Raw genomic sequence first — 25,261 nt, forward strand, 5'->3', positions numbered from 1 at the left:
CCTTATGTGTGGAGTGTGTTGCAGTTGTGTTAAATAAATAGTGTTGCCTCCACACAAGTGTAAGTGCCTCTATCGAACCATTACACTTCTACAGACGGTATATAGCCAGTAGTGAATGATGTTGCGGTGTGGAAAATCTCAATTAGGTAACTTCGGGACGATTTGACTAAGGTTGACCACGACACCAGGCACACAATAGCCTCTTCTTTAACAAATACAACTGGGAGGTCTTTAAGGAAATAACCAGGGAATCCTGCTATGTTACTGATAAAACAATTGACATACGTTTGGAAATAGTTATTGCTAAACAGCTCATTACAGGCAAAGGTTTTGTGGGCGTTTGTGCATATCAGCCTTGGGTCAGGTTCAGATCCGTTTGTTGTGGAGAGTAGTCTTTTGGTCTTTCCAGTTGGCAATTCAGTTAGGCCAAGAAAAATCCTCACTTGAAGCTTCAAGGCCAACATGTGACATTTTACATTGCTTATATATTTCTTAATTTTACACTTGATAGCCTAGCTTATGTTTTCACAACTGACTTTTAAATGTTGAGTTTGTGCCATTTGAAATTTATGTCCCGATCAAATGTATATGCTGCAGTTTAGATACAGCAATTATAGAACTTTCAGGGGTTTAAAAATGTGCATTTATATACATTTCTTCAGCGCTTGTTACATATTTAATAATTTTAGGAATCTATTCCCTCAAGCTTATGATAATTATTTTATGGGAAAGTCTATTTGTGTATTGTGTCTTTTACAGTACACTAACTCGTTGGAACCAGTGCTTGACGCTCTCATATTTAATTGATGACAAATCAAGTGCGATTTGTAATGGGTAGTTGGAATTATATGCGTAACGTTATCGTTACCCTGCATGCATGCACACACTTGTTTTCAACAACGACATCGACACAGGTATCGGTAAACGTAAGTGAACGTAACCACGTGGAAGCTTCGAAAGGCCTAAGTTTATTTAATGTAAAAAATGTATGGCCCACTTTGTGTGTATATATATTAATAGGGGATCAGTTTTGTAGCGGTTAGCGCGCTGCGTTACAAACCCTGTGACCAGAGTTCGATTCCCGCTCACGGCCAAAAAAATTGACGATTATCTGAATCGGTCTTGGGCCTCCCTTCGGTCGACTCAGCCTGAAATGAGTACCTGGTGCGTTGTGTTAGCGACGCCACTGGGGATACAAAGGTGGTCGGGCATCGTGCTGGCCACACCTTGTTGTACCATTCCAGCCTTCATAGGTGCTCGCTAACAGCACTTGCCCCTACAGTATGTTAAATGCTATATGGGGAATATTTGTCTTTATATATATTAGAGCAACACTTTCCAATTGTGGTACGGTATTTAAGTTATTGATTATTATTTAAGTACAGTATTTGATTGCTTTGCCAATTATCGGTTCGATTACTCGACTATAATCGGAACAGGAGGTGATGGGCGTTGACTTGGTGACAATTTGCATAATCGGCTGGGTCACGCGAGCAGTGGCTTGTAAGGGGGTTTCCTGTCTTCGGGAGACAGGACGTTGAGACCACTGCCATTTTTTAAAGGGGCCCAAGTAATCAACTCTTATGAGTGATCAGTTTAAGTCGGGGTTGTGATCCTGGAAAACACGACTTAAACTGATACGACGTTAACTGGTTAGCTATTTCCCATAACGAATAACTGAGATACAGGAGATACGTTCCAGCACTCCAATACTCCGTTTGTAAAGATTTAATAAAATCTAAAACCATACAATTTAGTGAGGAAGAAGACCTATGATAATCACCCAGAAATGTCTGTCCTTAACGCTCGTGGCGTCACTTAACATTCACCAGCCCCCCTCATTAATAATCATGAACAGGTTACGTTCTCCACATGGACCCGCCCCTCATTAATAATCATGAGCAGGAGACGTCACTCCACATCCAACAGCCTCCCTCAATAATCATGAACCAGTGACGTCCTCCAAATGGACACCCCCCGTACATTAATATTTATTAGCGGGTGACGTCACTCCACATGGGGGGCGTGGCGTCTTCTCCCCCCTCAGCGTCAACTTGTAACCCTCACTACAAAGGCAGAACCCTCACGTCACGCGATCTGCGTAACTCTTGAGTAAGTAAAAAGGACATGATGAACAACGGATTATAACCTTTAAATGAAATAAGTCTGTGTCACTGCGGCCTTACAAATTGCACACAAATGGATGCAATGAATCTCACGTCGCGGTCTGCTTCCCGCTTGCAAGTTTCAGATTTAATGCAATACACCCGTCCTTGGACGGGCAAAAGGCTAGTAACACTATACATCGCAAAGTAAGTACAAGACATGTTCACACACATATTATACAATATAAGACAATAGGTACACATAGTTTCATATGGACATGACATAGGGTATATATGCTCGCATTTACATGGGGGGCGACGTGGCTTGAGTGAGTCGAGGTAGATGGAGAGTAGTCACCATTTCCACGGACCAATAAGATTATTTATTGAGTTAGTTTTTTTTTCCCAAACGTTAGGTAATTTTGAGAATTGGGCTGGGATATTGGCCGGAACATTTTTTCCTATACATTTGTGAATCATGCGAGGTGTTAAATGTGGACACAAACGGCGAGAGCTTTTTTAAAAATCCTTTATATTAAGTTCGCATGCTTGCTTGCTTGCGTGCTTGCTTGCTTACGACCGTGCAAATCTTTCGGTCGTTTTTTAACCCACTTCCCGTGATCCAATCGAGCTGACATTTTCCACACAGACTCGTTGTGCCAGACAATTAATGTTTGTGAAAAAAAAATTCCCAAAATTTTACACTTTTTAGGCAAAAAAAAATATTTTACATATATTCAAATAGAACTCATTCATCGCTTTGGCTGAACGTCACAGTATAAGAGCCCAGAGCGTAACCCCTCCACAGGCCGTGGCGGAGTAGCGCAGTTGGTAGCGCCCTCGCTTCCCATACCAAAGGTCGCGGGATCGATCCCCGCGTCCTCCACAGGCGAATATATTTTTAAATCCTTTATATTAAGTTCGCTGCCACGCATATAAAGGATTTATAGTGAAAAACTTTGTTTTTACGGGTTATACTTATATTACAGTAAAACTTGTTTTTTGTTAAGTTACATTTTTCCACCTTTCATAGCTCCCAACTGCTCCCAGTGCCAAGTGGTCACATGGAAGATAGGGGTACCCCAGGTTCTGAACCCAGATTGGTGTGACTTGGTCCCCCTTTTCAGTAACCGTCACCACCATTTCCACTGCAGACCAAACCCAGACGTATTTCTCGGTTGGCCTCCTATGTCTGTCTAAATTGTGCAGTGCCCTGTGTAATAAAGTTCAACACGATGCCGGTACAGGAGCTCAGAACAAATAAATTGCTGCAACTGAAACACAGGGGCCAATTCCTTCACTATCCAGGTTCATTCTCGATAGGGGACCTTGCCAGTCGATGGTAAAGAAATCTAGTCCCAAATTGAGTTGCACACGTGAGAAATTTGAAATTTGACCTCGTACAGGGCAAAAAATTACTTTGAAATAAAATCCGTGCCCATTTTCTGTGAAATCGCCACCATGTAATGTTAACAAATGCCTCTGGTTCGACCTCGCATAATTCCAAATACCATCCAGGAATTTAAAAAACCCCCAGCGCTGTAGTGCGTCACATGGTACAAGTGTAGTGACTGTGATTGTCACTGTGGTGCCGGGCTTATGAAGCCACGGCGGATAATGTGTTGGCATTATGTGTAGCCCGCTTACCGGGCGTAGTACCAGCCCTAGCGGGGCTTGGGTGAGCGCTGGTCAGCGCGGGGTTACGTTGGGGCATGATACGCTGGTTGACCTGCCGACACGTGACCGCATGATATTGGAGGGGGGGCACCAGTGGACGGGGGCCGCTGGTCGGTCACGTGGTATAAAAGAGCTCTCAGAGAGCCTTCGGGAAAGAGCTCGAGAGATCTAGAAGATGGGCGGGGCGAGGGGCGGAGCCAACCCCAACCCAGGCCGATTTAACGGGGACCCGTGAGGGGCTCGGGGTTCTTCGTGTTCACGCCAGGTAAAAGAAGCCTCTAGCCACATAGTCCGGGACTCGGCTTGTGGTCTGGGCCGGGATAGCTAACCGTGTCTTATTCTACCGCAGCGTGGCTAGATGAGCATTCAACACCCAAGTGTAGGTTGTGTTATGTTATGTTGAGTTATTGAATAAATAGTGTTGCTCCCAAGACAACGTCTGCAACTCAGTTGGACTCATTACACAAGTAACAACAATATGCGCTCTTTACAGCACCGAATTACACCATACAGCAGCAGAAATGCAGTGCACTACATAGCACAAATTACAGTACAATAAACACACTATTGTAAAGTACTTGCAATCGAGGCAGTTTTTTATTATGTGTCTGAACGTGTGCATTTAATTTTCTGGTCCCAAATGTTTTTGTTTGAATAAGTCTACGTAAAAAAAGCGTTTCTCGCTGACAATAAAAAAAATATATATAACTCTTTGAAAATTATCAACGTCCGGATGGCAGTGGTAATGCTTATCCATTGGACGACCGGCTTAGTGGCACAGGTCACGGACATCCTGGGTGAGGGGAGTAGAGAGTGGAGGTGGTGGTGGAGGAGGAGTTGCCGCACTTGCCGTCAGTCGCGTTAATTGTGGGAAAACAACTGTCGTCTGTTGTTGAGGAGACGCGAACCAACAGAATGTTGTCACTACGACCCTGTCTCAAGAGGCGTCGTCGCTTGATGTGTGAAGGACGAGCGTTTGATTCCCTGGATCAAGTTTTTCATGGTATTGGGGTCACGGGGTTGGGTTTTTTTTGTTCATTGAAAATGTACTTTTAACTTTTAATTGGCATTTTAGTGATTGTCAGTTCCAAAAAGAAAATCTTTGTTCATTATGAATAACCCGGTATCGTATTCCTAACTATGCATCACTACAATATTTGTTGTTTCTCATGTAATACTGTTACCATGCTGTGTTTCACATTTATGGAATTATAATGAAATACGATTGCTTCTACCCCCCCTCTCGCTCCTTTCAACCATCTCTGTTGTTGCCCACCGGGATTGTATTGAGGGACAAATATGTATTATTCACCACCCCCCAGTTATGCCAATTGGACTTGGGCGCAATGTCTGTCACGGGTTCTAAATCAGGCATCTGGGGATTTCGCAAAGGAAGCTTCCACCATGAGAGAGCCATACATCTAGATTATAGTTTTATTATTGTATATTTACAAAGCTATTTTAAAATCTATATTTAAAGCTAATTTTTATAGAACTGCTTTTTGTGTTGAGTATGTTGTCCTTCCCCGCACCTCCGATTAGCACGGTTGGGTATGTGCGGTGCGAAAGAAGTTCAACCATACATACATTAAAAGCTAAGCGGAATCCGGACTTTTAGGTCAATCCGTATGGGTGTGGCATGACCATAAGGTTGAAAAAGCTTGCTTTCGGCCACTGTAAACATTCAGTGTGTACGCTCCAGTTTGCAACTCGGAAGGGCTCATTGTTAAGGAAGCTTATTGGTGAACCTGAGCCTGCAAGGGTATGACGGTAGATGGTTGTGTATGAGGGGGCATTAACATTAAGATGCGTCTTGTGTAAACCACAAACCATGTTTTGCTTGTATCGTGATGACCCCACAGGGATTTTCGTTTCATCCCTAGAAATAAAAACTGCAGCACTGTGGATTCTCGCTGTGCCATGAAGACTTTCCCATGGCTGCCATATTGCAATTACGATTAAAGGTTTTTTTTATTTTTTACATCTAATCAGTGTGCATCTTCAGGTATCTTGGAGGCAGTAGAGATCCCCTTGCCCCCATGGGTATTTTAATTATAATTCGAGAAGAATAGTTGTGCTGTATTCATTACGAAGCGTAATCTGTTGCTACTTGCTCTGAACAAAACGCTGCAATGTCATAGACACTTTCATATTGAAGCTTTACCCTTTGCACTGCTCCGTTCATGCGATGCTATTGATAGTCTTTTATTTAAAGATTGCAGCACACCCCAGCGGCCCCTTCACACTTATCTCCCAAGTCCAAGCTTCGGCAGCTGTGACCTGGTATTATCCTCTGCCGTGTAGTTGTCGGGTGATAACGTGCCGTAAGATAATCATTCTGAGTGGATGTCTCTTGATCTGACGCGTTAGGCCCGTGTGCGGTCGTGTCTTTGTCCAGTTTTAATGACAAATCGCCTAAAACTGTGAACAATTGGCAAAACCTACCTAATTCTGAATATTGCCAATATTTACTCAACAAAAATTAACCCGTAAAAACAACGTTTTTCACTATAAATCCTTTATATGCGTGGCATCGGTTTTATGTTATTATTCATTTCTGTTTTTCTTGAGTAAGAGTTTCATTTTTATCACATTGGTATTTTAAATTAAATATGAAATTTTTTGTTTTCCTAAAAAGTGGAAAATTTAGGAAAACATTTTCACGAAAATAAATTGTCACGCACAACGAGTCTGTGTGCAAAATGTCAGCTCGATTGGATCACGGGAAGTGGGTTAAAAACGACTGAAAGATTTGCACGGTCGTAAGCGCGTAAGCAAGCAAGCAAGTGAACTTAATCTAAAGGATTTAAAAATGGCCAAACCTCAACAACAATATTATCTGCACTTACAATCGATTCACGACAGTGTCTCTGCTACTGTTACTGCAGAACACCATAAACCGCGTTCCAGGATTGACATACAAAAAAACCCGCCTCTTGTCTAGATTCCAGGCCGCATCATGATGGAGACGTTTGCAGTCTTGTTGATATCTGTCTTTCGGCGTTGAGGCCTCCGTGAATGTGCCGCTCGGCCTCGGCTTGTCAACATAATTCGTGGCCATGAACATCAAGAGTCGGAGGAAATGAATACACCATTTGGTTGTTTGGTGGGTAATTGATATATTCAAAATCTGTTCACATACAGAGCTCCCAAAAGACCAAGCGCTTAAAAGCAACGATGCGCGGCAACCAAAATTTCTGAGGGTATCCTTGCGAGAGCCATTTTATCCCGGAAACGTTAAATCGTATGTTCAAAGCCGTTTCCGTGCCAAAGATTCCGTGCAGAAAACGGCACAACTCAGGACCGTAAACATTTTACGTTATTAATAATCTTTACAGGTAATCATGCGTGAAGCTGTTCCACGATGTTTACATTTATGTAAGTTACACGTCAGGGTTAAGGTCCATGCTTTTCTCGGTTCTGTATGGACGTGTTCATTTTTGACTGGGTATCGTGACCAGCATAATCAAGAGGCCTTTTAAAGTGTGTAAACACATTCCTTTAATTTCCCCCCCCATCTCCTTGAATAAAGTAACATTTATTAACATAATCAACGTAGATATGACGATAAAATAATGCAGCGCTATATACTCAAAAGACAGAACATGTGGTAAAGATGGTAAAAATTGTACGGTCACATAATCATGTCATAGAATTATCATGTCACATTTAGTCTAAGACTAATTATTTGGATGGGTCATAAGCACCTTGCTTATCAATCTTGCTCTTAACAATTGAGATATATATTGTTGCATTCAAAAAATCTATATAAACCATTAAGTTAATACTACACAATCTAAATATAGACATTGCATATGAAGAGATTCTTAAAAGAGATGTTTTTTGATAGTTGTATGGCACACCGGTGTTATAATTGAAAATAAAATTGCCTGTGTATGCGTGTATTGTAAATAGAGTCACGGCTATGACAGGAGGCCATTGTATTATAGATAGTTTACTTTTTTATGTTGCTATGATAAGGATTGACTCAACCAAACTCAAAGCAACCCGATTTGACAAAAACTATAGCCACGACAGCTCTCGTTTAGACTGTGCGCATCGTTCGATGTAAAGGTCTAAAGCTGCATGAACATAATCAACAAACCTGATACATTCAGTAATAGGTGAATGATTCGACCAGGCTGCACGCTGAGTGAAAGCCACCCTTCACGTTAGTCATGCAAGCTTTAACGGAGAAATACAATACTGGATGTCTCTAGCAATTTTATCGAGAAGAGTAAAGGAGATATCGGTCTATCAGCTTGAGCTATGCTTTGATCACTCTTGTATATTGCAATGACCTTAGGTATTCTTATCTGAGGATACATCCATCAAGCCAAGGGACAAAATCATTAATCGTGTTGTGGCAGCTGTAATTGCTGATACAGCCAATTTAAAGAATAAAGACTCAATGTCACGAGGACCACAGGTGTATTAAGGTTTAATCATAATGGCAATGAAATGCCCATTTTTGAAACTACATTAAAACCTTTAATGCTCGAATTATGAACACGGTCCATTTCCTTGTTTTGTGGAAGGCCATTAAATTAGGATTCTGCTTGAAAAACACATTTGCAGAGCAAATTAAATATTTATCAAGTGGAACCAATTTGGCCTGCACGGGATTGAGCCACTCTCAGAGTTCAACCACGTTTATAGCAGCAACTTTTCACACCAACCCGTATCCACAACCTTTCCCAAATAGGTAATTTTCTTTGCGATGTTTTGGGGGGGGGGTGAATGCGACGCCTTGGAATGTACAATCTTATGGTGGGCTTAGACGTGATTTTCAAATTTGAAAATCACGTCTAAATATCAGCTGTTTATTTGGCACACATCCCACACCTAGGCCCGTATTACATTGGAGTAGTACTGAGTTATCCGAAACGGAATTGATGCAGTCATCCAAGAATTTTGTAAACCAAGGCCTCAATAAAAAAACATTTAGAAATAATACAAAAAAATTACAAAAATTGAACAGCTGCATAATATTGCTTGTAGAAAGTTACATAATGAAGAATATTGGCCTAAACGGTAATGTTGGTGTGATATATTCTTGCTTGGATATGTGGAATAATGTACAACTCGCCCCACAGTTCCCTGAAGGCCGCAGAGATTGTTCCCTCACTGCTCGTGTTATTTTCAAGGGCCCTGCGAGAGAGAGCCTCTTGTGATGTTCATTACAGCCTCACACACTCCCCTCGGCACTAGCTAAATACATCATCTAATTTCACAGGATGCACTGCTGAATTTTAAATGATTCATCTCACCATTTTGCCAAAACATTACAGTTATGTAAAAAGGTCATTCTGAAGAGAAACATTGTCCGTCCTGCAAGCAATCCACAGTCACAAGTTGCATGAGCTCCTTTTCCCTTCTGTATGAAAATGCCTTCCGGATTTCCTCACACGTCCTACAGTACATATTCACTCTCTTTTATCCGCAATCTCTGCTTTGCCATGTGCATAGACGAATCCCTTCAAGTATCCTAACCTACAAACATGTGTCCATCTCTGTGTTTATTGTTTTACCCATAACGCTTAACACACTCCAAGCCTTCCTGTGCAGTTTTCTTTATTCGATCATAATTTTCCAAATCGTAAACTTATTTCATGAACGCTTTCTAACTAAGGTTGAAACATGGGAGTCATAATAACCCTTGTAGAGATCATTCACATGATAAATTAGATGTTGGTATGAAGTTGTGTTTCTTATAGGGATTTACCCTTGAGAAAACCAGAGACATCGAGCCCAAATTTAACCCAACACGGCGATAAATCAGCGATCAAGGGTTAGCCTTCTCGGCCAATGCTATGGCATCACACGCCATCTCGTGTGTGTTCTGATGGCATCGTTCACGTTGGCGTAATTATGTTAGCTAATTAAATCCTTCCGCGACCAACGCATGTTCGAAAGCATTACCGGGTACATGCGTATGCGTGGTTTTTATTCGTTATTTATAGTATAATTATTCAATGCGCACTAATTGCTATTGGTAGTTGCGTTAAAATCACGGTAAAATATCTTGTGTATACATTGCACTTGAACCAATTTGGGTTACAGCTGCTGTATAATGATTCATATCTGACCGCAATCGAACAGCCAAAGCTATTTTACAGGTTCTGTGTATTGTCCTCACTTACGTCTCGTCTCATGCTCACAATGAATGTGATCAGGTCAGGAGAGGTGCCTCCTGCAGTTACAACTTTAATGCAGGCCTGTCCAAATTTTCGGCGTAAGTGTAATTATTTTGTACGTTTCTGACGAGATCTAGACATGGTAAACTTCACAAACAAGATAATTATTTAACATCTGGTATAGATTCATCCGAATCAAAAGTTAAAATGGCCATATCTTGTTGAAAATGCAAACTAACAAGTTCATTACTCCACGGGCACGGGTTGCCTTGTTATAGATTGAGCTGACTTAAGAAAAGTGACTTGTTTCGATACTGTGGAACAGAAACTAGAGCTGGGACAATTAGTCAATGAAAGTTACTGAATCGATGAAAAAAATTCTAGGCTTCTGCTTTTTGTGGTCGATTACTCAGCCCCTCCTTTAAAAAAAATGGTGGCTGCCACCACAGGCGACGCCCATTCTTCACCTCCCGTCCAGCGGCATGGGTGGGAAGAAATTGGAGGGTTTTTTAAGCTGTTATTTCGTTCTTATAATTAGTCGAATGGTTGAAATGATAATCGGTATAAATCATCAATTGCTTACATAATTGGACAGCCCAGTTTGAATTGAAATTAGTATTCAGTTATTCAGATTGCGGTAAAAATGAAAGCATTAAATACCAGTGCAAGCAGCAGCTTATGCTGTCATGAACCACTAGAGGACAGTGGTACAATATCAATGTAAAAAATAAAGAATGTGTTTCAAATTCATTGCGAATGTCCGAGAGAGCTGTCCAGCTAAACTAAAGCCATCAAATCCCACATTGTTCAGGTGTTGATTTTCCTTGTAACATTTAATTCTCCCAAAGCGCTCAGTCCCAACTCTCATTAGCCTCTTTATTTCATCATTTTGTAATAAAGGACTTCGCTGACACACTGCTTGGTCTCCGTCACTCTTTATTCCCGTTGACGCTCGCACTTCGCTGGTCCCGACAGCGGACCAGCTGCTCCTCACGCGCCCCGTACGCGCTCTCCCGTCAGTCACTCCGCTCCCCCGCTCCCGCACACTGCTGGCCGACGGTGTGCTCGAAGCTCCTCCAGCCACGTGGCTGATGGCGCGGATCCCCTCCGGCCACCCAACGTGGTCCAGCTTCGTGACTCTACCAACTGACCTGGAGCCCTTCCGGGATCCCACCTATATTCCCTTCACCACGTCATCCTGTCTCCTCCCTCTCACCATGCCCTTCACCGAACCTTCCAGATCCGGCCTCCGCATAGCACCTTGCTGGCTCCGCCTTTAGGTTCCGCCCCTGCTCACCTCGCATCCGATTGGACCCTAGGTGAGCGGCGGACCTTCACATACGCCCCCATACTGGGCCCCGCCCCCCAATACCCTGGGCCGTACGATTGGCCCAGAGCCGAGCAGCAAACCCCGCTTATGCTCGCATTATAATTTGATCTTGAGTTGTGTCCTGCCAAAATATGTTGCACACTCGAAGTGAAGGACGTGGGCAGGTGCGCCAAATCGAGGGAAAACATATTTATTGTGGTAATCTGTAAAATGCAACAGCACGTATATCACACAGCAATTTTCAACCGAGTCGCTATTAACCACGTGACTGGCATACAGGTCAGGTTACTCTAACATTTTCCCTTAAACCCATTCCACTACTGATAACCATCTTTGTCTTTAATCATAACCTTTACACTTCACTATTAGAATATTACTTTAATCCTAAACTGTATGTCTATCTATACCATCCACTTGATATATTACACCCATCATCTACACTGTGTACAGTATACGTACTGTACTTGTCACCATTGTACAACTTACTACCGTACATGTGTTCTATTCTTCATAGCATTGCAAGTAGTCATACTCGGTGCATGAGCATGGTTATAGAATAAACAGTATTAGGGTTAGAGAATTACCAGTATGAACTACAGTACGTAATCCTTCACAGTGTACAGTGCTAAACCGCCTCCTATTGAACATATCACAAACTACCAATTCACAGCCAAGCTTAAAGACTATACCATTTCTATAACTATCAAAAACAACATTTGGATCCTTTACCTGTAAAATCCAACAGCACGTGTCACAGAAATTCTCAACAAAAGTCGCCATTAACCACGTGACTGGTGTACAGGTCAGGTTACTCAATAACCCTGACAGCCACCTCCAGGCCCGACTCGGTATCACATGCTGGTGTCCACACGTGCATTGATGTACTGCACAACATATAAGGACCTTCACAAAACCACACTTTACTCCATTTCTGCACGATTAAATAATTAAAAGAGTTGTCTATTCCTAATGTGCCACACAACCATTTTCCAGTTAAATTAGATTTTGCACTAATGGCATTTTGATTGAATAAGAACAGATTTGTAAACCTTGTAATGGAGATCTTACCTTGATATTTATCAAAGTGATGACCATAAAACAGTTGCCGACTGTTTATTGACAGAGGAAAGCGGAAATAAATGACACGTGCAGTGGACACCTACTGTATATCTGTCCATGGATCCTGATGATGAACATAGAACCTTGTGTCGGAAATATTTTTGTTCGTGTTCCACTTCTCTATTATTTTTCTCAACCTCAAACACTTTAAAGCAAAGATGAGAAAGAAAATTATTCCTATATATATGTTTTGTTATAGACATCAAAAATATTGACATTCAAAGGTTGGAGCAAATGCATATGGAAAGCATTGAATTTTGTCCTAGTTTTTAGAGCTGGCACCGAAACAAATATATTTACATTAATAATTAATTATTACTTTATCCAGGAAAGCCATGATGAGACCATTTTTTTCCAGGAGGGTCCTGCATTGGTTTATTATTTTAAGATGTTTTCAGCCAATGAATGATGAGTGTTTATTATGCACGTGAGAGGGAAACCGGAGCACCTGGAGAAAAACTCCGCATGCGAAGGGGCAGCCACGCTATCTCTACAGATGGAAACACATGGCGATTGGCCAGCACTCACTGTACCACCCTCTCCCGGCGAACCAGGGTATATGGCACCTCGATGCTCACGGGTAGAAGGGAGTTTCACAACATTTGTTGCGGCGATCCACCAACCCTCGCTGCTGCCCTCCACAGTGGTAGATAGCAGGCAGCCACATTGGTGGCCACCAGCGCCCGGCACTCAACGTGTTAAGTGTGAGCTGCGGACGTGCATTTAAACAAATATAAGCTAACACAACAGTGCTGCAGAAAATCATTGTCTTTTGTGCATCCTGTGCAAATCACGTATATGCCAGGTTTCACTCGGATAGATTATTTCCCCCGAACATCACTTTTAAAAGTTCAGCAAAGACATTGGTTTAAAAGTGGCTCAGGGCACAAATGCTCCATGTCAGAGCATTGAGGTCGTGCCGGGTTTCTTTTTCCGTCCCTGTTACTCTATGCAACCTTTACCACTCCCTGTCTGCTGTCATCTGCACTGTGATGCCTACTTTATTGAGGGTTAGATCTGTGCAGCCACCTACAAAATTGCACCAAATTTGCAATCAGTCGGGGAATTTATCCGACAGCTTCAGAAAAAAAAAATTGTACTTTTAGTCCCTTCGTTTAATTGGACTGTGAGGGCCGAAGTTCATATAACCTGGGGTGTTCACTCCGCTCAGACGTTTACGGTTGTGCTTTACAGCTCGCCGATTTGTTTTCGGGTTGTACCATATGTTGTACGCCACTCGGTTCCTGAAGAAGCTACCAGCACGGTGGAGTAAAACGTCAGACATCGTGCCGAATATCACGCAGTGTAACCCAAGAACACAAAAGAGAATTGCAGCGCGTTTTCACGTGGAGAGGAAGACTGGGGTGCAGCAAGCCGAATGGAGAGCTGCTCGGTGTTACGTAATATGCCCTCTGAAGTGACCAGAGATAAGTTCTGTGCTGTCAATCTTTCATGGATCTTTCCTAACCTGATGTGATGCTGTGCTGGCTGTGAGTCCTTGGAGGACATCTCTCTCACCCAGTGACATGGCCTGGCACATGTGGGACGTGCTTGGTGATTATATTAAAACGGATCTATTCAGATTACTTATCGATCTTTTGAAATCACTTATGAAATATTGGGGTTGGGGAAGTTGCTCAGGGCCTAGTGCACTTTACTGTGAACCCAGCAAGCAGAATTAGATTCTCGTTCATGGCTAATATCAGTGGTAAGTAATATCTGAACCAGTCCTCGCCCCCCAAATCCGCACTGGTAAAGTATGGTCACTCCATCTCTCTGGCCTCTATATCCCCGTGCTATAAAGAAGGGCCATTGCCAAAAACATCGCCTATATAATTTGTCTTTTAAGGCCACTGTTGGAGTGTTTTGTTGTTGTTTGTGCTCGTGCCCCACTGCCAATGCACTATCACCAAATTATTTGTAGATCAAAAATGTTTTTTTGCACCGTTCGTAGCCAACCGTGCTAATCGGAAGTGTGGGGGGGAAGGACAACAAACCTAACACAAAAGTCAGTTCTAAAGAAATTTGCTTTCAATCTAGATTTAAAAGCCAGTGGCTTCCTAATAGCGGAAAGAAAAGCGTTCCAGACGACTGCCGAAGCACATCGAAAGTGCACGATGCAATAACCGTCTTTGTTCGATGGCTAGCCGCTGCGAGGATGAGTTCGCGTGATAGTTTTTGTTCATTGACAAGATCACTGACAACACGCTGTCAGCCTTGATCCAGCAGTGTATTGAGAAGGGGCTGAAAATGATTATTACTAAAAGATTAAACTGGAATTTAGTAAAAACACGCATACATGTTTTAAATCGCAATGCAATCGTTCAAGGCAATCCTGGCTTGCACTCACATGTCTGGTTGAATTCATCATCCCATACAAATCATCTTGGGCACTGCTCTCCGTGTCTCTTCTTGTCGTCCCAGCGAGCCACTATGTGTGTCGCTAGCTGGGCTTTTGCGAAGTTTGCTCCAGCACTTTTGAGCAGTCTTGTGGTATACCTTCAAGCGTGTGCTTCCGCATCTTCTTTGGAGACTGCCCATAAAACATATGTTTTTAAATTGGCGATATAATTGTTAGCACTGGCTCCATTATATGCATATGTGCCATCCTTTAAAAATATATAATTTAATATTTTAATACACGATACGGCGGGTGTGCACAGCGCTGTGTTTGTGAGATTCTCTCCGGTATCGTAGCATGTATCGGCGTGAATGCATCTCCCGGTGTAAATCTACGCGATTGTCAATTGGTTGGTGAATGTCGTTGAAGAATCTGTATATTGACGAATGTGCTGAATATTTTGTATGTCATAAGGAGCCTTGGAACTGTCATTCTACAAAAGGTGTAATAGAAATATAATTTAGTAAAACTTGTTTTTGATGCATCTATTAAAGCGCTGCAAGGAAGCATATATGTATATGCGGGAATGTGTATGCATGTGTGGGAATGGGTGTGTGTTCTCTGTGTGCTCATGACCGGCTCCAGTTTATCAGCAGAGGTCTCACTCCGAATCAGTCGAGCGGCAATATCTTTTCATCGGTTGCGTAACGCTGTGTGGAAGCTACCTGGTCTGTCGCTCCGCACGAAGCTTCAGGTCTTCTCGGCCACGGTCATTCCCTCCCTTCTCTATGCTTGCGAAACGTGGACCCCCCTAGTGGAGCATCTTCGCCGGTTGGAAACATTTAGGCTGGCCTGCCTACGATCCATCCTGGGTTTAACCAGGCTGGATTGTGTGAGGAGCTCACAAGTCCTTGAAAGATCTGGGCAAAGTCCCATCAGTGAGCTCCTCCGGCAGGCAAGGCTGCGTTGGCTGGGTCATGTAGCCCGCATGCCCAGCCACCGCATGCCTAAACAGCTTTTGTTCGGCCGGATCGAGGGGGCTAAACGGGCGCGGCACGGGCTAGAGAAGAGATGGAGTGATGTGGTACAGGAGGACGTGGAGCTGAGTGGACTTGCCGATGACTGGTACCAGCGGTGTCAAGATCGGCCTCAGTGGAGGAGGCTCGTGAAGGACGCTACTGGGCAGTTGGAGGCAGTCGCCCTCCAACAACAACGGAGGGCGGAGGAGCGACGCTCACAACAACGAGCGGAGCGCCGGGTGGCTAAAGCACAGCAAGTTGGCACAGTAGGGGGCACAGGTGGTGCATCAGCCAGTCATCTCGGTCATCTCGGTCAGTCGACCCGTGGCACCTGGGTCTGCCCCGTGACCTCCTGCCAGCGGGCGTTCGACACTTCACGTGGCCTCAAGGTGCACATGGCCTGGCACAAGCGTCGTGGAGACGTCACCGCCACTTAGTGGCGAATGGCGGTTGTTGTTGTTGTGTGTTCTCCCCGTGGTCACGTGCATTTTTCTCCAGGTCCTCCGGTTTTTCCCTCCACATTCAGAAACATCGTTTAGTATATTTGTTCCTATACATTTCCACGTGATAAGCCACTTCGTTGAGCGATCATTTGTGGCCAGGTCGCTTCTGAATAAGATCTAAATATCTCAGTGGGCTTTAGTTGGTAATATAAAAAAAATTTATGTAACGACCTGCCAGCGAACCTTCAACACTTCAGGTATCCTCAACGTGCACCTAGCCTGGCACAAGCGCCGTGGTGACGTCACCGCCACTGAGTAGCGAATGCCGGTTGTTATGTGTGTGTGGACAGCTTGGCTGAAGGGGGCCACCTGGCTCTGGGCAACTGGGAGGGATGCGGCTCTGGTGGGTGCTGAGCTGTGCGGTCACGTGGGCTGTCCTCGCCGTTCTGCTCCTCAGCAGGCTCCTGTCGATGAACCGGCCACCTTACCGGGGTACGCACCACACCGCCCGCCACCCGCTGACCTGGCTTACCCGTTCGCCTGCCCGTCCATCCGTCTTCTGTCTGTCTCCATGTCTTCCCAACGTGCTGTCCAAAGCAGATGTATTCACTTGGGATTTTTTCACATTTCAAGTGCCGTCACCTACCGCCGTTATCCTCGGAATACCCCCCCCCCCCCACTCGTGGGGCGTATTGAACATTTTGGCTGTAGAGGTTACCAAGAGAAGATGTGCTCTTTGCCGCCCCCTCTAGTCGACTAAGTGGCCTTCCATTGCAGGGTCAGTGGCATCGCTGGCTTCTGTGTATTTAGCCGACCCCAATGGAGCTCTTCACTTCTCCAAGTGAGATTCTTATTTTCGGGTCAGGTATATTTTTCTAATGTATATAAAGGTCCAGTCCTACTATTGCCTGCTCACACTCACTGCTGGCGGAAGGGCCTCCTCTAGATGGAGCTCCAGAGAGCCCCTCTGGAGACTATTTTGGCTAATTGTCAACTCGTCAGGCATCTTGGAAGAGGTGGGGGGTATCCACACTTTACCCCACCACACGCGACCTCCCGATCGACTTAACTATGGTGTAACAATTAATACTGCTGGGTGGACAGAGGTGGGTGAGATTTAAGAAACTTGATCATTGTTTCAACTGCCATGCCGGGAGGTCGATCGAATGAGTGACCTGTGGGTTGCATGTACTAACCATTACACCATGGCAGTATCCCTCTGTAATAAAGCACTTCGACGACGATCTGTAGTTCGTATTAGATATTGTCGCTCTGCTCCCGCATGTCGCTGGCAGACGGCGCGCAAGGAAACAGCCTCCGGCCCGCCACGTGGCCGCTGGCATGCCAGAGGCGCGAAACGTGGTCCCGCCTCTAGACTCCACACACTGACCCCGAGCTGCTTCCTGCTTCCCCTTATAACCCTTCACCCACGTCACCAAGCCCTGCCTATAGCAACGCCCCCTCACAAACCTTCTGGATGGTTACCCAGAAGAACCCTTGAGCTCCGCCCTTGAACTTGGCGCATCCATCTAATTGGCTGATGGCTGAACCGGCAGAGCCTATCCCACCGATCGGCGACCGCCGGTGAACTCTCGTATTACACATCTATAGAAAGCATTCAATATCCAACTACGTAAATTGTTTACATATCAGATCAACAATAATACTGTATGAATTAAGGCACTTTTACAATAGTGGAACACCGTTTTGTTTATTTATTTTAACTTGGAGAGAGCTCAAAAGACTGTCACCAAAATAACAAAATAATCTCTAACAGTGCAATGATGAGGAAAAGGGAAATCACAGCAAAAACTATGCATTACATAAGAATTTTAAAATACCACGTGATCGCAAATATAATATTGTGACTCAATGGATGGCAGGGTGGTGGTGCAAGAGTAACACTTGTGCCTCACACCACAAAGGGCTGGGTTCGATTCTCGACGCGGGAGTCTCCGGACTTGTCCACAGCTGCTTAGCCGTCCCAGCAGACCACGAGGTCTGTGACGCCACCCTACTGCTAGGGTTGCCACCCATCCTGGTCCTCCCAGGATCATCCTCACTTGGCATTATCTGTCCTGGGAAACCTGAAAATCCTCCAAGGACATTTAAAAGTCTTTGTTGTGCAATAAAACGCCACTCAAGACACTATATTTCCATGCAGTTCCATGAAAATGCATTTTCATCTTTTGAAGATACGTCCAATTTTTTTGCACGTCAAGAGGTGGCAACCCTACTTTACCCACCACGTGCGAAAGTGATCTCGTCACGGAGCAAAAACCATCACACGAACTCTGGTCATCCTCACAGCAGCGGCTTTTAGCTGGCCATCGAACAAAAATGGTCACCGCATCGCGCGCTTTCAGATGCACTTCCGTAGCCGTCTGGAATGCTCTTCCAATATTAGGAAGCCGCTGGAGCTATATGCGCATTTAAATCTAGATGGAAAACTAATTTCTTTAGAACAGTTTTTTGTGCTTAGTTTGCTGTCCTTCCCACCACAAATCATTGGCTGCGAATGGTGGTGTGAAAGAGGTTCCACATAGAGTACATACATATGTAATGCGGGCGTAAGCGACCTTCCGGAGGTGACGTCACGGGGGGTGGAGTCATGTGACGTGGGGGGAAGGTTCGGGGCTTTAAGCGGGTAAACCGGAAGAGGAAGGGAGTCCGGTGGTGAATGGAAAAGGGTGAGGCCACGAGGGCGAACGAGAGGAGGGAGGCACCGCCGGCGAGCGGGGGCCGACCCCAGAGTACAGCCAGGAAGGCTGTGTGTTAGAGGCAGCGGTGTGGCTGCAGAGAGTCGCAGGAGCGACGAAGAGAGAGGAGAGTACAGCCAGGAAGGCTGTGTGTTAGAGGCAGCGGTGTGGCTGCCAGGAGGAGCTGCGGAGAGAGAGAGAGAGAGCAAGAAGCTGTGAGAGCTGCGGAGGGAGAAGAGCAGCAGAGAGTACAGCCAAGGGGGGCTGTGTGAGAGAAACAGCAGCGGAGCTGCTGTAGTGGATCGGGCCGACATTGGAGTCAGCACCGTGGAGAAGCTACCGGGTCAAGACAGCCGTGTGGGTGTACAGCACGAACCGAATAATAAAGGACACTGAGCCAGACATCGTGGTCCAGTCATTTATTACACTGGTGTCAGAAGTGAAACGGCTTGTCAAGACGGCTCGGAAGAAAGAATATTCCTGTGCCATCATCTGCTACATCATCCGACTTACGATTGAGACAGATGGCGCAGCCGGAGACCTGGAAAATCGTGCTGGCGAAACCGTGTGAGCTCACCACGCCGACGACGGCAGTGGGGAAAGCCGATGGTGGTCTGCAGGCCGACGCCTTGCCTGCGCTGCCAGCGCCATCTGCCACGTGGCACGAAGACGCCATCTTGGGCGTGGCAGGGGAGAAACGGCGGGAAGCCGCCATCTTGTCTTCACCGCGGCGGGGAGACGCCGCCATCTTCAACATCGCGGCGGAGAGGCAGCCTTGCGCTGCCATCTGGAGGTGCCGCGGGGAGAGCAGCCTGCTGTGAGCTGCTGTTTTGCGAGGGGGAGCTGCGAGGAGAGGACGACGACGCTACAGCTGCTGGGGCGGGAGCTCTCCCGTCCTGGCTCGGGTGCGTGACAACGGCGCAGTCAAGTCGCCGAACGAGTTCTGCGAGACGACTCAAGTTGCCGCCCTGCCATCCTCTTCTTGCTGCAGCCCCGGGCGGGTCGTAACGATACGCAACCGGCCTTTACACACACCTCACCCATCTTTCGAGGGCCGGGTGGGGGCGATTTTGTTCTCTCATGACTCGATTGTGCGGAGCGCGGTTCGGAAAGTGTGTATGTGTGTGTAATAACGATGAACGCGCTATCTGCTTGTTGCTCGGTGTCAATTAAAGTGTGTACGTGTGTTGAGAATGGACGGAGAGTATGCTGTGCTTGCTGAGTGTTAAATTGGGTGTGTGCGCTGCGGTGTGGAGTTGTTATATTGATGTCGAAGTTAATTATTAACTCGGGAGCGTCGGGTATCTTGCGCTGTATCATCTCGTGGGTTACCTTGTGCGATGGGCTTAATTGGAAAATATATATATATTTTTTTGGTGTATTGTGCTGCGAGGTGCTAGGTGCGATGTGGTTGTTGCAAGAGAGAGAATATTGGTGTTGTTGCTGCAATGTTACGACTGGATTAATGGTGTGTTGGTTACCTGCAGATCGGGTTGCTATTGTGCTTAAATGTGCGCGTGTGATCGCGATATGCTGACTGTATGTGCTGTTATACCGTTCTGTACGGTTATGGGGTGCGATGCATTGATTGACTTTTGGCGTTGGGATGTTATTAATTGTGCGTACCTGTTGGAAATTGGTAACAAATTCGAGGGGGACCCTATTATTTGGTTGTATGGATGTTATGTACACGCGAGTTTGTGTATATTATGGGTAACGGCGCTTTGTGAGAGAGAGAGCGCGCTTTGAGGGTGCGTGATGACGCCGTTGTGGGTGTCTCAAAGGTTAATGCTAATGGGACCGTAAATTGGCGCCAAGTTGCGTCGCGTATTCGGTTGATCGCATGCAGCCACGAGTTGCTTTGCGAGTTGGGTTGTGTAACCAATGTGGTTGGTAAAATATTGGTTAAAAATTCCCCGATATGACTGCTGCGCGCAGCAAGCTGGGGCTGTGCGTCTATCGTTGTTGGGATTGTTACAATAAGACGGGGGATGCAATTTGTGACCCCCAGCAAAGGGAAGCTGGGGTGCACGAATGGAGAAAACTGGCCACGTGTTCGCACGTTGGGCCGCCATTTTGCGCACACGCGGGGTATGGCGTCGATGCGCTTTGCGGAAAGGGCCGCCATTTTGAGTGCGCGCGAGATATTGCGCGAACGCGCTGGGCGAAGGGGGCCGCCATTGTGAGCGCGCGGGAAAAACCTCGGTGGGGCAAATATTCCATCTGTTATGCCTGCCATTGTTGATTGGGTGATGCAAGAGTGGTGGTCACGTCGGCCTATGGCTGATGGCTGACCTGACAGCCCGGAGGCGAAACCTCCGTGGTATGTCTTAAACTAATGGGCCGTGTGCTCATATGGCTCGGGGAGTCATGGTTCAGTTGTGCGGTGGCAGACTGAACCTGGTGTGCCGGGGGCTCACGGGATTGGGTTAGGGCGTTATTGTCTCTATAAGAGAACATTATCCCATGGGGGGGGTCGTTGATATCTGGCCTTGCCGAGGGATTGATCTTCCCTTGGCTATAAAGCGTCAGACTATAAGAGGCTGGTGTGTGTCCATCGCTGATGGGATAGTAAGGGAGGAGCATGGCCGAGTGCTGCTCATCCCCGAAATGGCACTAGCCGAGAGTATGGTAAATGGATGTTGCCGTGGGTTGACGACCACGGTGAGGGTTACGGCGAGTTAAACGTTACCGCTGGGGAGCGTGGCTCTCCACGCGAGGGTGTGCGATTAGGGGTTTTGTTGGTTTGTTGAGAGTGACTGTGGGTACATGCTGTGTACGTCTGAGGTCTGTGCTGGTCCTCAAGGGAGGACTGCTGGTGGGTAAGAGCAGAAATTTTTTTGTTGTTGTTGTTTCACGTGTAAATAATATTGCTGTTCAAATGTAAATACTGGGGCGTCCATCGCGGTTATTTGGGTAATTATTGGGGGTTTCTTAAGCGGCCCGGAATTACATCATCTCTATCCTGGGGCCGGGGGGCTGTCGTGTACGACATGCGGATGTGCGTTGTTGTGCTTTGTGCTGTTGTTGTTCTTGTTGTTATATAATATGCTTGGTGTCCTTTAGGGGGGGAAGCTCGGTTCGCCGCATTACGATTTGCTATTAGTCAGCCGAGGTCGGCTGGGATTTTTCTACGGGGGAGGGTGGTGTAATGCGGGCGTAAGCGACCTTCCGGAGGTGACGTCACGGGGGGTGGAGTCATGTGACGTGGGGGGAAGGTTCGGGGCTTTAAGCGGGTAAACCGGAAGAGGAAGGGAGTCCGGTGGTGAATGGAAAAGGGTGAGGCCACGAGGGCGAACGAGAGGAGGGAGGCACCGCCGGCGAGCGGGGGCCGACCCCAGAGTACAGCCAGGAAGGCTGTGTGTTAGAGGCAGCGGTGTGGCTGCAGAGAGTCGCAGGAGCGACGAAGAGAGAGGAGAGTACAGCCAGGAAGGCTGTGTGTTAGAGGCAGCGGTGTGGCTGCCAGGAGGAGCTGCGGAGAGAGAGAGAGAGAGCAAGAAGCTGTGAGAGCTGCGGAGGGAGAAGAGCAGCAGAGAGTACAGCCAAGGGGGGCTGTGTGAGAGAAACAGCAGCGGAGCTGCTGTAGTGGATCGGGCCGACATTGGAGTCAGCACCGTGGAGAAGCTACCGGGTCAAGACAGCCGTGTGGGTGTACAGCACGAACCGAATAATAAAGGACACTGAGCCAGACATCGTGGTCCAGTCGTTTATTACACATACGTACAAAAGTGTTGAGGGCAGTGGGCTTTTAGTGGCTGGAAAAGTGCTGTCGTGCATTACTGTCATAAGACTCCGGTGTGCGTGCACAGCCTCACTTGGGCAATGGCCAGCATAGAGACGGGAGGCGCGCCGGCCAGGTCGTTTTTCTCCAGCAGTGTAGTTTGGCCGGCTTAGCATACGCAGGGCCGGCTCGCGAGCCAGCACAGGCAAAACCGTCCGTCACCACTGAGCCAATGCATTCATACGCGAGCCACCTGCAAACACAGCACCATATGCAAGGGTCTGTGGCCTGAAAAACTATTACATGTTTGCTGTTTCCTGACTCGAATATAATTATTTGTAATGGCATAGCATATTTAAGTGTATCATATGAGCAGTATATCATGTTTAAACTGCCTCCATATAACATCTAGTTTCCTATCCTCAATCTTCTATTCTGCATTTTATCCCATCACAGCCGAAAATATCTGTCATTTTGATCCTCGTAATGGCTCAGCCTTACTCTGACATTTAAATGAAAATCGCATTGGTCACACTCAAGTTATATTTCCCCACTCCAAATATCTTAATTTCTCGCTCCGCAGGTAAAAACTCCGTTTGAAGTTGAGATGGCATTTGACATTTCCCTGTCCTGTCCCACGATCTGGCCCCACAAGTGTTCGCACCGTGATGCTTCGCTCGAATAAAACGACACTACATCTGGGCCTCCACTTGTCATCTCTCTCACATCGCGATCAGGTTTTTCGTTTCTCAGATCGCCTCTCCTGTTGGCAATAGTTGTGGACTCTTAGCATGAAGACAACGATGGAGTCACTGGCCCTCACCATCGTAATGTGGAATGTCTACCATTCACTCAAGGCAATATACTCTGATCTGTAACAATTACTTGACGCGTATTTGATTTACATGCAATTGTAATTTATCGATATTTTTTTCACTTTGCTTGCGCATTCGTGATCGACTGGACTCATAAGAGTGCGCAATAACAAATGTTCTTACTTACTTGAGTTTTTTACTACATATTATTAAAGTTTTTCAAAGTGTTTTTGCACGGTTGACAGGTGTTACTTTTACGTTTTTATTTTATTCGCTCATTGTCTTGCATAGAATGTGTTGCTCTTCTGTAACATCGTACCCTGTAATTTATCTCTTTTTCCAGCATTTTATATATCCTCCGAGGGCACCCTTATTGGGCCCACGACCGGTTATAAAAATGTGCACCCACCCAGCTCAACCATGGAATTGTTACTTTCACTCGTACATTGGTAGCATGATTTAGATTAATTGTGCATTCCTATAGCACAAAATGAAATGAAAAAAAGGGCGCCACTATGGCGAGAGGGTCGATCCCGACCCTGACGTCTGTATATTTGAAGTTTGCATGTTATTTCTGTGGTCGCATGGATTTTCCTCCTGATTATTTGTTTTTTTAGAAACATGCGTTTAGAGTATTTGGCTGCTGTACATTTCCACGAGATAAGCCACTTTATTGAGCTATTGTTTGTGGCCCGGTCGCTTCTGAAAAAAGAGCCATATAGCTCAGTTAGCCTTTCCTGGTAACATAAAAAATAGTTTTAGGTTTAGATATAACATGAAAAATGCACTACTGCGAAGATGCTGATGATGACTATCCCTCCTTCAGTGTTGACTCCATTTGGAGCCCCACATGAACAACCAATTGCTTTATTGTTGAATCCAGGCCACAATATTGCCACAAATGAACCACAATACCTCGCTGATCTCATCAAGGAGCATAAACCATCACGCAAACTCTGGTCATCCACACAGCAGCGGCTTTTGGCTAGCCATCGAACAAAGACGTCTGAAATGATCTTCTTTCTGACATAATGAAGCCACTGGAGCTATGCACTTTGAAATCTAGATTGCAAACTTATTTCTTGAGGACTGCTTTTTGTGTTTAGTTTGTTGTCTTTCCCCCGCACCTCTGATTAGCACGGTTGGCTATGTATGGTGGTGCGAAAGATTTACACTTCTGTTCAGAAACATATCATGGGGAGCACCATTTGCTTGTGCTCCAGCCAGTATTTCCATTTATAGACCCAGCTACACTGCGTTACTTGGCCAGTATTTACAGTTGCGTGCAATTTAAGTGCTCGTTGCGATGCAGGGACACATTAGGTTATAGAGTAGATTGAGGACTTGGTGTTGATCCACATTATCTGTGTCGGAGTGACAGCGATGGGAAGGAATAGCTATTCGGGTCTTGTGCATGTAAACTTTTCACGTTGAATGCTGTTAAGTGCTATGCTTGATGTCTGCCGTATGAAACATCGCATCTCCATCACGGTGCCAAGTTAGTGTCTTCAAATACATTGCTGTCTGAAAATGAGGCATGCAAAGGAGCAGAATGTTAACGGAAAGGTGATTAGACTGGTCTACAATTTTTTAGATGTCTGTTTCAGAGAGTAAATTATGTATTTTGATGTGCTGAATTCAAATATGACGATGAAAACAACTGATTGGCTACTTCTTGGTTCTTTCGGTAAAGTGACGTAGAAGGAAAATAATAAAATATTAAAAATTAAACATAATAAAATACAATTCTCACGATGTTTCAGCCACAACGCAAGCAGCCGTCCTCAGGTGAAGAACAAGACAGCGTCTTTCCGACAGACCTGCTCTTCACCTGAGGACGGCTGCTTACGTTGTG

At 45.6% G+C, this 25,261-nt stretch overlaps 1 protein-coding gene across 3 annotated transcripts in view; it reads left to right on the forward strand.

The window, feature by feature from the left end:
* The window catches only part of CHST10 (carbohydrate sulfotransferase 10), a 72,340-nt gene that overhangs the window by 29,202 nt on the left and 17,877 nt on the right, over positions 1 to 25,261 (forward strand). For all 3 annotated transcript variants that reach the window (XM_078602751.1, XM_078602753.1, XM_078602752.1), the window contains exon 2: positions 16,522 to 16,663. In XM_078602751.1, coding sequence (XP_078458877.1) covers positions 16,564 to 16,663 — 100 coding nt within the window. In that variant the 5' untranslated portion in view covers positions 16,522 to 16,563. The remainder of the gene's footprint in view (positions 1 to 16,521; positions 16,664 to 25,261) is intronic.

Source organism: Lampetra planeri, chromosome 19 (assembly GCF_965212315.1).
Source record: "Lampetra planeri chromosome 19, kcLamPlan1.2.h2, whole genome shotgun sequence".
NCBI lineage: Eukaryota > Metazoa > Chordata > Hyperoartia > Petromyzontiformes > Petromyzontidae > Lampetra > Lampetra planeri.